General features: G+C 32.5%; 2 protein-coding genes across 2 annotated transcripts; both read left to right on the top strand.

Moving 5' to 3' along the window:
- Positions 1 to 3,994: 3,994 nt before the first annotated feature.
- Positions 3,995 to 7,665, top strand: LOC115958624 ((+)-neomenthol dehydrogenase-like). Its single transcript, XM_031077050.1, has 5 exons — positions 3,995 to 4,142; positions 4,283 to 4,529; positions 5,266 to 5,331; positions 6,060 to 6,236; positions 6,857 to 7,665. The coding sequence occupies exons 1-5, from the start codon at positions 4,123 to 4,125 to the stop codon at positions 7,232 to 7,234; spliced, it is 888 nt and encodes a 295-aa protein (XP_030932910.1). The 5' UTR covers positions 3,995 to 4,122; the 3' UTR covers positions 7,235 to 7,665.
- Positions 7,666 to 10,647: 2,982 nt separating this feature from the next.
- Positions 10,648 to 15,406, top strand: LOC115958483 (phosphomannomutase). Its single transcript, XM_031076895.1, has 12 exons — positions 10,648 to 10,857; positions 11,295 to 11,387; positions 11,617 to 11,661; positions 11,758 to 11,824; positions 12,480 to 12,556; positions 13,053 to 13,088; positions 13,442 to 13,497; positions 13,684 to 13,783; positions 13,913 to 14,008; positions 14,133 to 14,222; positions 14,743 to 14,794; positions 15,139 to 15,406. The coding sequence occupies exons 2-12, from the start codon at positions 11,319 to 11,321 to the stop codon at positions 15,195 to 15,197; spliced, it is 747 nt and encodes a 248-aa protein (XP_030932755.1). The 5' UTR covers positions 10,648 to 10,857; positions 11,295 to 11,318; the 3' UTR covers positions 15,198 to 15,406.
- The last annotated feature ends 627 nt before the right edge of the window (positions 15,407 to 16,033 follow it).

Here is a 16,033-nt window from a genome sequence, read left to right as displayed (position 1 = left end):
AGACCATATTTTCCCTCCCTCTTAGCAAACCCACTCTTTAGAATCCCAAAAGTAGTAACAAGTAGTCATTTAGGCTCATTCTTCTTGGTTCACTTTCTGTGGAAAGATTCAACACTCAACTTTGATTGTGAATACATATAATTTTACTCATTAGAACTTATATTTGTTGTATTAGTTTTGTCGTGGCATTTTTATTATTATCATATTTGCTATATTAGTTGTTCGGCTTTGGATCATTTATCATATTTGTTGTATTAATTGTTCTATTGTGACCTCTTTTATCATATTTGTTGTATTAGCTATTCTGCCGTGACATCCTTTATTATATTTGTTGTGTTAGTCTGTCGTGGCATCCTTTATCATATTTGTTGTATTAGTTGTGTCAGCTATTTTTCCGTTTCACTCCTTTCTATTGTAGCTGGCCCACCTAACCACACTCTTTGTCTTATGTGTTTCGTCGTTTGCACCCCTAGAGAGCTTGGTTTGCGCACAAACTGACCCGTAGTATGGTCCTGCTTCCCAACTTCCCGACCCATGATTCAAAAGGCTTGAACATAGCAAAACGGCCCCAGCCTATTAACACAAAAAGGCACCCACAATCACTAAAGACTAAGCATGCAGGCAACTACATGTTGATTCACGGTTTCATTTTCATTACACGATTGAGGAAAAAATGAAGGGGGAAACAATTTTTTTTTTTTAAAGTATCCTTTTATTTATATTATATAATTACAAAACAATTAAGTCCCATGGACGACCTTGGACTTCCCATAAGTCCATAATCCATATGAAACATACTCATATTGTCCAGCCCAAATAGAATATTTTAATTTTAAAAAAATAATAATAGATAAATAAATAAAAACGTGCACATCTTTCATATTTTAGATTTTAGTACTTCATGGTATTCTTGTTAAAGGTGCCACCAAAGTTGTCAAAATCATGATCTTACGTAAAATTGTGAGAGGTAGGTGAGATCGTAAATCGTGGATCGTAAGATCTTACATTATTTGAAAAAAAAAAAACACATTAGTATCTTAAACAATTACATAAATTATACATTCATTCATAAAAAACCAAAAATTTGCATCCATTTGATGTAATTACCATACATCACTACATCCATTTGTAAGAATCATTTCAAGAGGCCAAAAACCTTAAAATGTGACATTATTGGGATGTTATTTTTCATTTGGATCAAACTAACACTCTATCTCTCTACATTAGAATAGCAAAACTTGGTCATTAAGGCTACGTTTGGTTTAATGTAAATCGAATTCCAAGTGTAAAATAAATGCAGAGGAAAGTGAATTCCCGTAAGAAAAATGAAATCCGGGAGTTTGGTTCTGCAATGGAAAATAGTCCGGAAAACGATTTTCGGTGTTTGGTAACATTCTAAAAATGCTATTTTTCTACAAATTTTTCATATTTTCTCAGCCATTTTCTCAGCATCCAAACAAATTTTATTACATAAAATTACAAAATATACACTTAACACAAAAATCAAAATAAAAACGTTGAGGAAGAGGAAGAAAGAGTGAGATCGAAGGGAGAAAGAGTGACAGAGTGAGGGACAAAGAGATAAATCGGGAAAGAGAGAGATCTGAGTGGATGGAGGACAACGGCGGCCAGATCGGATGGGTTTGGGTGTTGAGAACGAGCTCGGTCTTGGGTGGGTCGAGGACGAGATCAGTTTTGGGTGGATCAGTCTTTGGTGGTGACAATCTACAATTGCGGCACCGATGAGCTTCCAGCGGTGACTATGGATGCAATCTCGCCGGTGCTGGGGTGTGATCTCGCCGGTGCTAGGATGCAATCTCAGTGGTGCTACAAGCGGCACGATCTCAGCGATGCTTCAAGCGACTCGATCTCGCCGGTGCAAGGGTGCGACGAGATCAGTGCGATCTGGGGTTGGGGCCGGTGCTGGGTGCGATGAGATCGATGCTTCTGGTGCAATCTCCTTTCTGTTTCTCTCTCTCTCTTCTATTTTCCTAGGGTGGAAATCATTTAAAGGTAAAATAAAACTGAAAATGAATTACAGGTGAGGCAGGGTATTTTACAGTCAACGCGGAAAACGAATTCCATTTGACCCAATTTTCTGTAGCTACCAAACACAAAAGCTGGTGTAAAATGATTTCCTGAAATCATTTGAAGGCAAAACAAATGCAGCCTAAGATGTTATTTTCATTTGGGCCCAGTTGAACATTCTATTAAGTTAAAGAAGATTACAAGAAACCAGGATCATTTTGGATCATCAGAATCGTACGATCCTACCGATTCTGAACGACTGCAAAGATCCTTAAAAGATCCGGATAGTTTTGGGCAGGTAGGATCATAAAATCATAAAATCGTTAGATTCAAATTTGGATTTTGACAACTATGGGTGCCACTGCATTTTAGATTCATGGAATCTATCAAAATTCAAAATAGTTGACAAAGGGATCCGTTAACAGGGCTTCCTTCTTGCTGCAGCCGCCGGGCCTTGGAGTTTTGTTTTTGTTTTTTTTTTTTTTGGGTAAAGTTTTATCTAATAGGGCTTGTGTGGCTGTGGGTGGAGTCGCACTTCTGGCTGTGCCTTGGATTTTTTTTTTTTTTTTTAATTTTAATCTTGCGTTTTTATATATTTTGTTGTTATAGGGAATAGGATCCATTTTGTATTGTTGTGTATTAGTAGAATAGTCAATATTAATACTGTGTTATAGTCTCACCCAAAAAAAAAAAAAAAAAAACTTCAATCCAAAAAACAAAAACGTCTAACTAAAAGAAAGAAAAAATGTAATACTAAAAGAAAAAATTAAATAAAAAATTATACACGTGTGAATGAAGAATACCACACACGTTGTAGCACAATTTATTTTCTTGTACATTCGGGTACCAAAATGAATTAACAATAACAAAACTTTGGATTTGGCTTATCTCCAATATTTTTTTAACTGGAATCATTTTATTTTAAATGCATTATGGCAAGTAGTCTGAGTTTTAATCTCCACCTTTTATTTCATTAATGGATGATGTGGCAGTTTCTAATTAGAATAAAAGAATATTCTAGTTAAAAAAGTACTAGAAGTAAGTCAAACCCTACTTTTTATTAGTGTTAATTCATTGAATAATATAAGAATATGTCTTTATTTATTCAGGTTCAGATTGCTAGATACTTGTTATTATTCGGTGAAGCTATAATAGTACTTTTTATATACATCAGGTTCTATTGCTCTACACCTGAAAGTTATTTTTTATTCCAGTCATTATAAATATATTATAGATAGTGTTTATTTTATTTGTAAATATTGTTTGATTAGAAATATCTACTAAAAAATATGCATCTGGATATGAAAAACTTAAAAAAAAAAAAAAAACTTAATCAAGTCTAAAAAAGGATCAATGGATAAATTTGTTATTAATAATAAACAAAATACAACACAAAATGAGATGTTAATAAAATCATATCTAAAATCAACAATATCCAAAGAAAGATTAACTAATAGGTTAGTTATGTTATTAATTGAAAATAAGACGTTAGAATAACTTGAATACAAAAAATTTAATTAGTTAATTTACATCTTAAAAAGTAAGAAAAATAAATTTTAAATAAAATATATTTTAATATAAAAATAATAAATTAATATTAATTTAATTAATATATAAATAATTAAATATAAAAATGCCAATTTAGTTCTCCCGACGTAGACAGACGGGTTTAAAAACATTATTTGGCCCTTTGTTGCGGGATCTATTTGAATAAAATTTATTTTGTTAAAATTGAAAATTAAAAACTGAAAATATTGTAGTAAAATAATTTTTAAAATAATATTATGAAACCCATTTTTAATAAAAAAATTGATAAAAAATAAAATTTGGGGTATGTAAACAGTACAGATGCACTGTTTACTGTTTACTTGGCCAAAAAAAAAAAAAGGGGGGGGAAAAACGCAGACCTGTATCCAAACACATAAATATTATATATGACAAAGACTATGTTGGTGTGCTATGTGACCGGCAGTAGCTAACTTTCTTCTCATTGAAAAAAAAAAAAAAAAAAAAATTCCTTAAAAAAAGGTCAGCATACATAACATTTCAGTTTGAAGTTCTCTTACTTCTCAGAAAGTCCCCAGTTCATCTTCAATGGCAGAAGCAACAAAGAGGTATTTGCTGATTTTTTTTTTTTTTTTTTTCATTTGACACTTCCCATCACAGCCTCTAACCATATATGTAACAGTATGACATCCATAGTTTTTTTTTTTTTTTTTTAATAATGTTAAATTTTGGGATCATGTTTTTTCAGGTATGCAGTAGTTACAGGGGGAAACAAGGGGATTGGGTTTGAAACATGTAGGCAGCTGGCTTTAAATGGGGTCACAGTGGTGTTAACATCAAGAGATGAGAAAAGGGGTCTTGAAGCTGTTCACAAGCTCAAAGAGTCTGGCCTCTCTGACCTTGTGCTTTTTCATCAGCTTGATGTCACTGACCCTGCTAGTATTGCTTCCCTAGCAGATTTCATCAAAGCCACTTTTGGAAAACTTGATATCTTGGTATCATCCTAATTCAGTTTCTTGGAATATTTTCAGTTTCATCAAAACCAGATTTGGTATACATTTATTCGAACTTGTTTAGCTACCATGACTGCATGATTACATGACATGGTCCAAAGATGTGGATATTTTCTCCCTCTCTTATCTTAATTGAAGTATCTGCCAACATTTTTATAATAATCGTAGGAGGCTGTTTGTAGTATCCCTTATCTCCTTCCTCTAATTTATATTTCCTTATCAAATAATTCTTTGTACCATCATCAACTCCTAGATCTTGTGCATTGAATATATGCATCCTCCATCTCACAATGTGTGGGCCTCATAGTCGTGTGAGACCCACATGTTGTAAGAGTGAGGATGCATAAGTCAAATGCATGAGATACAATCTCCAGTTGTGTAGATGGCAAAACATGACCAAAATAATCTAACTTTTCATGCGTGTAGAGAACAGGAGAATGTACCCATGCTGGCTTCAACAAGTTCCAACTTTTTCTTATAATGATTTATCAATTCTAGAAATAAAAAGCAGTTTAGGAATTTAACTTGTAAAAAATTTTAAGAAATGTAATATGTTACTGCTATTATAGACTCTTCTTGTGTACTTACAACTGAAAATTGGAAGCATAACTGTGGTTAGTTATTACTGAAAGGACATATATGAAATCTAGATCACAATTCTGTTTTCTTATTTAAATTTATAGAAATGAAAGATTGGAAATGATGGAATACTGTGCAGGTGAATAATGCAGGGATTCTTGGAGCCACTGGAGATGCTGATACTATAAGGACTTCAGCTTTTAATGTAAGCTCTTTATATATGATTTATTTCGTTACCGCAAACTAACAGTTTGCAATTATATTCAAATTTGAGGAAGATCAACTTGCTTTTAGGTCACCATTGTTAATGTAAAATTATGGGTACCATTGTTTATGTAATTTCTAACAAAGTTAAGGAGAAATCTTATCACTAATATGGGGCTGCTTAAATATTTATTTTTCTTCAGCCAAAGGCTGTTGGAGGTTGTAAGTGGTTATTCTAGAGAAATTTCCAAAAAGGGACATAAACAATTTACTAAAGAAAGAAGGTTCTTGTGAACTTTCAAGTTTCAATGCCATACATTCCTCTATTTCTTTCTGGAATTCTATTTGAAATCATTCTTGCACCTAGTAAGTTGCGTCAAGGACTATTTTAGTTTGATATAACTATTTGCATTCTTAAAGGGAAGGTTATTTAGTCAAATTTAGATACAGTTTGTTTAGCTCCTCAGCTGCTTTACCAAATTCCTTGTGCTTCTGATAAGATCTTGCTATATTTAGCCATTTATTGGTGGGCTTTTTAAAAATATGACATGCCTGTAGCATTCTCCAAATAAAATTTGATTAGAAGGGAAATCTATTTTTGTTATGTATGGGGTTGTGGAGTTAGGCATTACAAGGTAAATAGTCAATCAACAGCTTCCTATCAAATATAGCCTTCAAAGTATGGGATGTTTAACTTCCAATTGGATTTTTTTTTTCTCATCAATGCAGGAAGAAGGAGAAATCACTTGGAATACAATGGTGACTCAAACATACGAGTTAACTGAAGAATGTCTGGAAACAAACTATTATGGTGCCAAAAGAATGGTTGAAGCACTTAATACCCTCCTCCAATTATCTCGTTCACCAACGATTGTCAATGTTTCATCCTTCATGGGGAAGCTAAAGGTATCAGAAAGCATCATTTGCATATTTTAGTCACCCTGATGAAAAGCTCCATCAAGTCTTGTACCAGTTATAAATTTGGTTTGAAATACGGTTTTGTTGAATTGAAAGTGGATGATTCTGCTTGAGATTGGCTTAAATTGAGCTCAGAAACACATGATTTAATTCGATGCCGCTTAAAATTTGACTGACTCGAGTCTCTCAGATAAAAAAAGAGTAAATATATTTCTTTTTATAAATGGATAATTGACCAACATAGACTTATTGTTTCACCTTGGTTTACCCTCAATGTGAAGAGTGTTATTTGGATTACAAATCATCAACACATTAATAACTTAAAAAATTGCATTGCTGATATTGGTTTTTGCTAAAGTTAATAAATTACTATTGTTAATGTAGTGGATACTTTGAGATGAAATCATGCATAACTGGACATAATCTGTTTCTATACTGGTTAACTAATTGTTTATCTTTCAAAAAGAAATTGGTATTCTCTCAAAATAGCATTCATGGAATTATATGAACCACTCCCTATAGATATGGAGTTCTTTTTTTAACATCAAATTCTGAATCATTCTCCCATTAAAAAATTAAACTCAATTTTGCTTCCAATGTTGTTCCAGGAGATACCAAATGAATGGGCTCAAGGAGTGTTAACTGATGCTGAAAGCCTTACAGAAGAAAAATTGGATGAGGTATTAAGTGAGTTTCTAAAAGATTTTAAGGAGGGTTCCTTGGAAGCAAAAGGTTGGCCTGCTTATACATCTGCTTATATAGTCTCCAAAGCAGTTTTGAATGCCTACACAAGGATTCTGGCCAAGAAATACCCATCTTTCTGCATAAATTGTCTTTGCCCTGGCTATGTCAATACAGACATAAACTTCCACCTTGGCCCCTTAACAGCTGAAGAGAGTGCTAAAAGAGTTCTAAGGTTAGCACTGCTTCCAAGTGGAGGTCCTTCTGGCCTCTTCTTCACCAAGAATGAAGTGACACCTTTTTAATTGAAGACAATCTGTTTCTATAGACTTATCAAAATATTTGGCTCTCTAATGTTCATGCACTTCGGCTTTGGCTATTGTTCTCTGTCTGGGATTTGTGATCTAATAAGGATATGCCACTGTTAAGTCTCTTATCAATTCTGGCTCTTTAATGAAGAATCAATGTGTTTCTGGTGCTTCTTGGAAGCCAATATTAGTTCTTGGTGATCATATGTTTCAAGAGAAATATTGTTGGTTTGAAAGGGATTGTCACAAACATTAGAGGGACATTTCTCAGTTACATGATGGTTAAGAAAAGACTCGATAGATTAAGGAATCTTCAAGTCCTATTGGCTTCAGAAAGATCCATCTGTTTAGGATATAGCATGGTTCAATGTACACTATGTGAGGGTTTGGATACACGTTTGTGTTTAAAGTTTGCGGTTTCTGGCTTCTTTTTTTTTTTTTTTTTCCCGGTGCATGAACAATAACATCACATGGGTTCACTGTGCAAGAGACAAAATATACTGTTCACACACTGTTCACGGGTCCCACGGCACTATTCACACATTAAAAAATTATTTTGCTACAGTGTTATCAATTTTCACTTTTTAATTTCAGCAAAAATAAGTTGTATCCAAACGGACCTTATAACAATGCTTCTTTTTCTTTTTCTTTTTTTTTTCTTTTTTTTTTTTTTTATTATTACCATAATGGACAAAGTTTGGCTCCCTGCTTGAGGCTAACTTTTTCAACCAATTATATTCTGAATATATCCATTGGAAATATTAGAAACTCTTACAACCAATTATATTCTGAATATATCCATTGGAAATATTAGAAACTCTTACTATGTTATATTGCTTGATAAATCTTAAGATAATCTTTGGATTATTTTGCTTGTCTAGAAATTTACTAAATAAATGAGTTTATGAGTTTCAAATTAGATAGTAAAGAACATTGAATTGAAATAAAATCTCCATACATAACAAACATATAAGGGGCATAAAACCTAACGAAGGACTTGAAAAATATTAATCTAATTGAAAATTTTTTAGAGATATAAAACCCCAAAAAGTCACATCTAAGTGTAAGCTACTGCATTTGAAATAGGAACAAAATAAAACCTATAGCATGTGCCATGAGGAGAATGATACATCCTGCTGCCTCTTCTCAAATAAAAGGCCAAGGAAGTCGCCAAAATGGACAATTGAGTAGGATTTGATAGCCCAAAAGGCCTTTTAGAAGAACCAGAGATAGTCCCTTGTGGGTGCTGAGAAATTTCCTCCCAACCAAAAGTTAGTGAAGAAAGTGCTGATCAATTTCCTGGGGGTCCGAGTCCAACCAAATCTTGGCTGACTTTTAGTGTTATAGACTCATCCAAACTTTACACAGCAATTGCTGCTCTGTGCTCTCGTGAATACTGAATAAGTGTTTGGGATTGCGGACCATCTATATATTGGAAAGGTGCTACAAAATAAATTTTCTATTCTCACTGGATCTGGATCTAGTGAGGTCGAATTGCAATCCTTAAGTCAACATTTCTTAACCTAACTTTGCATCATCATCATTATTTTTAATATTATTTTGCTGAATAACCTAAACTTGGCAGTTCCAAACTCACCCACACCTTAGTCTTCTTTATATATATACATATATATATATATAAGATAAAAATTTTATTCTAAGCTTAATCTAAGTACATATATATATATATATATATATATATATGTATGAAGCTCCCTCTTAGAAACTTAAACCTTTTGCGCTTACTCTCCACACCCCATGCTCCACACTCCACAAACACTTATATTTGTGAAATGACCATCACATTAAGAGTGTGCGGTGGTTATCTTCAATCTTAATAAGGCATGAAAATGATACGAGGCCAAACAAATTTGCCATAATAATAAATGGACAAAATTTAGGTACATAAGTTTTAATATATAAAAAATGTTATCCTTTTCAACAAAAATTAAATTCAAATTTACTATGTGTATAAATTTAATTGAAAAACTTAATGCATTGAAACTGTACCTAATACTAATGATTATTCAGATCATTTTTATCTTTAAGAAAAAAAAAATAGCCACCATATTGAGCAGCCATTAGAATGTAATGTTAGCAACCAGCAGACAAACACATGAATTTCTTCAAAGAGTATTAATCAGCTGGAAATGTCTCCTAACTTCTTCTTTTTAACCCTTTAATAAAAAAGGATAGGGGTGACCAGTCGATCTCATTTAGGCGTAATTATGTTTAGTTCATGTAACAATTAAGAAACCAATGTTTTTACAGACAAAACTAGGATTTTATGAATAGGGCAAGAAACTATAAACCAACAAACTTGTTCAATTTATTATATAAAAAATTACAATTCAAGAATATGAAAAGAAAATATACAAAATAAATGTCTTTTAGTACAATTTTGACTCAATCATCTATCGTAATGGAACCTGAGGTTCTTATAAATTTGGAAAATCATCTATGATTTATTTTATATTAAATTTATGACAATTTTCCCTTTAATGATCAAGAAAGCAATTTTGAAACCAATGCTTTTAGGGATTGAATTAAGAGTTTATGTTTAGGAGAAGAAAACATGAACCAACAAATTTTTTATATATAGTAAATTTCAACTCAATCATCTAGCATAATTGAACTCGACGTTGTTTTAAATTTTGAAAATCATGTATAAATAATTCTAAACTAAATTGATAGCAATTTCACCTCCCAATATACAAGATCAAAGAGTTAGTTTTGACAATATTCATGACTAAAAATATTTGTTTCGTAATTGCAATTAAAACTAAAAGAGTAAACATAAGTATAAAATACTTTATATATGGCACAATTCTTTTTTTCTTTTTCTTTTTTGAAAAATGAAATCTAAATGTCAAACTACATTATGCTCGTAATGGTGAATTCCATTTTCAACAATAGCTTTTAATGATATGTGATGTATTAGCAATTGGTAAATATCATCAATTCTAAAAGACCTACGTGCCTCTCAAAGATATGGTACTAATTTAAGAACAATCAACTCCATGGTAAGGTTTAAGCTCTCTCTCTCTCTCTCTCTCTCTCTCTCTCTCTCTCTCTCTCTCTCTCTCTCTCTCTCTCTCTCTCTCTCAAAGCTAAGAAAAATACGGACTTTAGACTAAAAAAAACTCGATTCTTTATAAAACAGACTTAATTGTATTTTAACTCGATTCTTTATAAAACAGACTTAATTGTATTATAAAATTATATCTTAATGAATGCACAAAGACACCCATTAATAGGACATTTTTATAAATAAATAAAAAAAATTTATATATATATATATATATATGATTTCAAACATATTACAGTCAACCATCATGAGATTTGATAATAATGGATTACCAATAGGTCCAATACATTAAAAAGAATCATATTGGGTAATGATCATTTTTTAATGAAAACGCTGAGTACCCTGTTTTGATTTATAGAACCCCCACAGACAATTGTACCGTGCGTTGTACAATACTCCACGTTCTCAGCCTTCACAACAATTTATATAATATCCTTTAGATCTGCTTCAAACTCTGTAGTCTGTGCTCAAAGGAGTCCCAACTCCCCAAGCTTCACATTCCCTCACTTCTTCATTAACTAACTTCCTTCAGGTAACTTCAATTCTCTCCATTTTATCTTATTTGCTTTACTTTCGTAATTGCTTCTTCTTAGCTTTTATTTAATTTTAATCTTGCACCATGAAATGGAATTCCAATTCCATGGGATTTGGAAGTGCGGATTCTGCAGTTGAATTTCTGTTCTGGGTTTTAATGATTTAGAACTTTATTTGAACATCCAAACCTTGCATTTGGAAATCGGAATTACAGCTTTGAATTCCAATCCCAGCTTTTTAAGTGCTTGCTGCTGCAACAAACAGCTGCAGATTTTGATTTGGAATTCAGTATGAGTTTCAAATTGATTTTAAAGCCCTTTTTCTATTTGGGTATTGGAAATTGAGACTTGTTTTCCCAGATAATTTTGGAGGAACTAAAATTAGTTAAGTCTTTGTTGCGTGCATTGTAATATTGTTGTGGATTTGGTTTGGCAGAAAAAAAAAATACATTTAAGTGCAATGGCTGTGAGGAAGCCTGGTGTAATTGCTTTGTTTGATGTTGATGGGACTCTTACTGCTCCAAGAAAGGTATTAATTTTCTTCTTTGATTATTAATTTTCATTTCATTTGGATATTGTTCCATCAGATTGTTTTTTTTATGAATATGATGATAGCAGCATAGGATCAATATCGCCAATTGTTATTTCATTAGATTTATTGCATAAAATTCGTTTACAAGCATATTTATATTGAACTATTCATTTTATTTGTGCTTTAAATTGTCTTTGATGCAATTTTTTTTTCACTCAAATGCTAGGTGGCCACTCCAAAGATCTTAGAGTTCATGCGGCAACTCCGTGAGGTACAGTATTAATTAGCATTTAGATTGGATTTTGTGGGACTTTTTTTCTTCATCTTTTACCAACCTCATATAAGGCATTGAATAACAATTGTGCAGGTTGTGACAGTTGGTGTTGTGGGAGGATCTGACCTTCTTAAAATATCAGAGCAGCTTGGGAAGACAGGTTTGCTCTATCTTTGCTTATAAGAGAAAGTATTTGGAAACAGGCTAGGAACTAAAAATCTGTGTGATCATACCATTTAATTAAATATGATCTGAAAATAGACTGTGGTGCTTAGCTTTGAACCATGTTTTTCCTGTGAATCAGAGGCAATGTTCATCATGAAACTTGACAGTCAGAACATTATCTTTTTCATGGATTAGAAATTGGTTTCAAATCTAACCTTTGCAAGGTTGTTTTTATTTTTATTTTTAAATGTGATGTTCAAAGTGTTTGGTATCATTGTTTTGGGCTATTAAAACTGCCTGCATTCTATATTTGAACAGTTCTTAATAGTTCTCAAATCCAAGGCCAAAATGCAGTCATTTACTTTGCATTTAATATTTATGTGTTGTGACTATTGACTATCTCTATTTTTATTCAAGTCGAGGGAACAAAAAGAGGTAGAGGAAGACCTAAAATAATATTACTAGTAGTAAAAATTGACATTGTAGTTACAGATGGTGATAGAGAGTATAATTTTGGATAAGGTAGAATGGTGAAGAAGAATACATGTGGGCAATCTCAATTAGTTTATTGAGGATCCTTAGAGATCTTAAATTTTTGGGACTAGGATACATGTTATCTTTTATTTTAACCCCCTCTTTTTGTTGTGCAGTTATTGATGACTATGATTATGCATTTTCTGAGAATGGCCTTGTGGCTCACAAAGACGGAAAGCTTATTGGCACTGAGGTATTAGTTACAGCATAAACCCAAAATAAAAGAAAGCGGTCACATTTGTAATTGATGTTTATAGCTTTAAATAGAAACAAAACACTTGGGCTAGAAGCATCAAGAAGGTTAAATTGCCATTGATGCTTGTATACTACATCCCCTATGGCCCTTTGCTCACCCACTGAGTACATTCCCCCATGGAAGTGTTTGTTGCTCTGGAAAATTATGCATCAATTCCTAGTCACTTTTTTTTTGTACGTTAAGTTTGAAAGTGTCTTTGGGTGCCAATGAGCTCTAGCTTCCTCCATAAAAATGGAACGGAGGCTGGGTTTAGGAGTTCATGAGTCAAGAGCCACTAGGAGCATGTGTAACTTGCCAATATAAAATAAGCATGGTGCTTGCTAACTATAATTTTTATCCTTAGGAACCATGATGAAACTTTATTATCTTTTGCATAATTATTGTTTATTTAATTTGATATTCCCTGGTGGGTTACATTTCTTCCTTTGTCCAGAGCTTAAAGTCATTTCTTGGAGAAGAGAAACTCAAGGTAAGACCTTGTACTAAACTCTTGAACTGTTTAGTTACTTATTTGGAAAACACTCATCCTATTATACTGTTAGAACACCTAGAACAGCCCTCTTGTAGCATGTTCTTGCATTTTCATGGGCTAGACAATTAATTTCCCCAATGTATGCTTGCCTTCATGCCAAAGAGCTCATTAACGATGACTAGAAGCATCTGGTTTATATTCCAAAACTGTTCTTCTGTAAGTCTATAATAATGATGGACAGGGAGAATGACTGTTGGATCTCTAGGTCATAGAGTTGTCTGATAGACTTAAATTCTTTTTACAGTACTAGATTTATCAATTTGTTGTCCTGATGGATTGCACATTTGCAGGAAATTATTAATTTTACTCTGCATTATCTTGCTGACTTGGATATCCCTATAAAAAGGTTAGTAGAACAAAAGCCTAAATATGTTTTTTGTGTATGTCAAGCATAATTTTTGGACCATATGATTGTATTTTGTAATTCTTCAAGGAAGCTTGCCATTTCAAGCTCATCCTTCTCTTAATAAAATATCTTATATTTAAAATATAAATATAAATCTTAGTAAGATTTTTCTTGCAATATCTTTAGGGGAACATTTATAGAGCTCCGAAGTGGCATGCTGAATATATCACCTATTGGGCGAAACTGCAGCCAAGAAGAAAGGGATGAATTTGAAAAGTATGACAAGGTAATGATACTCTTTTTTCATTTCTTTTTCTTTCCTTTTTTTCCCCAAAATATTAATTTTTAAGTTTTTCTTTTAGCTTTTATGTGTCTCAATATGTAATATGGAAAAAACATGCAAATGAGGTTTCAGGTTCACAATTTCCGCGCAAAAATGATATCCGCGCTTCGCGAGAAGTTTGCACACCTTAATCTGACATTTTCCATTGGAGGACAAATAAGTTTTGATGTGAGTATTACTTCAGGTTACACTAAAGCTTCATTATACTTTGATAATTCTTGGATTGGTGGTAAATTAAAAGGCAAGTGTAAGTGCCATTGTATCTAATTTTGGTGCATAAATTTTGTAACAGGTTTTCCCTCAAGGTTGGGACAAGACCTACTGCTTGAGATACCTAGATGATTTTCATGAAATCCATTTCTTTGGTGACAAAACATACAAGGTCAACCCTTTAGTCTCATCATTTATCTCTTTCAATTGTCTTAATAAATTTTAAATTTGAGTAATGGTTTAATCCTGTCATGTTGGAAAAAATAGTCCTTAGTTTCACATGTAATAATATTTTTGGTTTTGATTAGAAATGATTACAGCAATGGGGCAAGTTAACTGGTTTAGAAGACTAGGGGAAAAACACAAGACAAATATAGAAATACATCCCACACCACATAAGATTTGATTTCTAATTAAAAAAAAAAAAATACAAATATCCTCCAAATCTAAATTGTGCTGATCTTATTGTGAAACTCAATCGTGTTCTCACACTTTAAACTAAAAATAGGCCCTCAATTTTACTTCAGTTACCCCTTTGTGACATTTAAATGTGTTGTTGGTTGATGTCCACCTACAATCTTATTTTCCATATGACCAAATTTGTTAGTGATGTCTTCATTCCTTTATAATGCTTCATTTTATTCTTCTTTTATTCATGCTAATGGAAGAGTTCTGGTTTTTTGTTTGAGCAGGGAGGAAATGACCATGAAATTTATGAATCAAAACGAACAATTGGTCACACAGGTCAGCTCAAAACTTCAACTTGTATGCAAGTTCCTTTGGGAGTGAAAAATCATCTGGTCTTACATTTTAATAGCATCTGAATGTACAATTTTATCATATGGTGGAGTAATTACAGGACATAAGGGGTACGGACACCAAGATTAACAATAGAGAATGTAATATAGCATTATTTTTGTATGCAAAAGATTTCAAAAACTTGTTTCAAATGCCAAGCACAACCAAATGGAGTCATTCCCAAAGCCTATTAGAATGGGTTGATTCACGTAATCATGTCTGCTGAGTATCCAAAGATCAGTTGTTTCTATTGTAGTATAGTCTTGATGTTGACTGTTTTTTCTTTGCAGTTACCAGCCCTGAAGATACTATGGAGCAGTGCAAAGCTCTCTTCCTTGCATACCCCTGAACATCTACCAATTGTTTAATCTTTAGATTTATGCCATTTGTATTTTATATGTATGAATAAAAGTACTAAGTAGAGATACTGTAAAATTCATTTTTGAACTGTTATTCTTATATTATATGTATGTTTTTATTGGCAACCTAAATTGTGATTGTTTATTGTTTTACTGAAGTCAAATCTACTTACCAAAACAAAGGTGGAGGTTTTGTATTTATTTTTATTTTTTATGGACTAAAATATATAGTGCACCCAAGTTTGGAGAAATTTTTATTTTGGTCCCTAAAGTTTAAAATTTTGATTTGAATCCGTAATGTTTGAGACTGTTTGCAATATAGCCTTACATCCCCCGTTTTTGAACCTATCATCATTAATCTTTTCATTGATTCACTATTTTTTTTACTTTCAAATATCAATGGAGGCATTACTCTACAAAAATAAATAAATTTATGGATGCAGCACCCACTCCTCAATCCCCTTCATCTACTTACCCTCAAGTCATCAATTCCATCACTATGCATGGAAAAGGGAAAAACTGTACATTAGATTACCTAATTAAATTTAAATTCATGATGGCATTAACCTATGAAAGATAATTTGTATTATCTTTTCCAAGGGCAATCGAATTTAAAATTACTGTGTTTGAATTTAATTAAGAAATCTTTTCCAAGGGCAATCGAAATGTACCTAGATTTTCACGTTGTCTTTTGTTTTTATTTTCTAAAAATTATGGGTGGCATTGTATTATGTTTTCAAAAAATTGAATTCAAAATTTTTTGTAGGGAACAAAAAATTGAAAACAGGTTTGGGTGTTTTCTTGATACAAATATTGGGTTCGGTGG

This window comes from Quercus lobata, chromosome 8, assembly GCF_001633185.2.
Source record: "Quercus lobata isolate SW786 chromosome 8, ValleyOak3.0 Primary Assembly, whole genome shotgun sequence".
Lineage (NCBI taxonomy): Eukaryota > Viridiplantae > Streptophyta > Magnoliopsida > Fagales > Fagaceae > Quercus > Quercus lobata.
This window is presented reverse-complemented; position numbering and strand designations above follow the sequence as displayed.

What these genes read in the sequence shown, in the direction of transcription:
- LOC115958624 (XM_031077050.1), top strand. Translation starts at nt 4,123, where the DNA reads ATGGCAGAAGCAACAAAGAG. An exon ending in TAAGGACTTCAGCTTTTAAT is followed by an intron (nt 5,332 to 6,059) that starts GTAAGCTCTTTA and finishes TCATCAATGCAG; the next exon opens with GAAGAAGGAGAAATCACTTG. An exon ending in CCTTCATGGGGAAGCTAAAG is followed by an intron (nt 6,237 to 6,856) that starts GTATCAGAAAGC and finishes ATGTTGTTCCAG; the next exon opens with GAGATACCAAATGAATGGGC.
- LOC115958483 (XM_031076895.1), top strand. Translation starts at nt 11,319, where the DNA reads ATGGCTGTGAGGAAGCCTGGTGTAATTGCTTTGTTTGATGTTGATGGG. An exon ending in TCATGCGGCAACTCCGTGAG is followed by an intron (nt 11,662 to 11,757) that starts GTACAGTATTAA and finishes ACAATTGTGCAG; the next exon opens with GTTGTGACAGTTGGTGTTGT. An exon ending in ACGAACAATTGGTCACACAG is followed by an intron (nt 14,795 to 15,138) that starts GTCAGCTCAAAA and finishes TTTTCTTTGCAG; the next exon opens with TTACCAGCCCTGAAGATACT.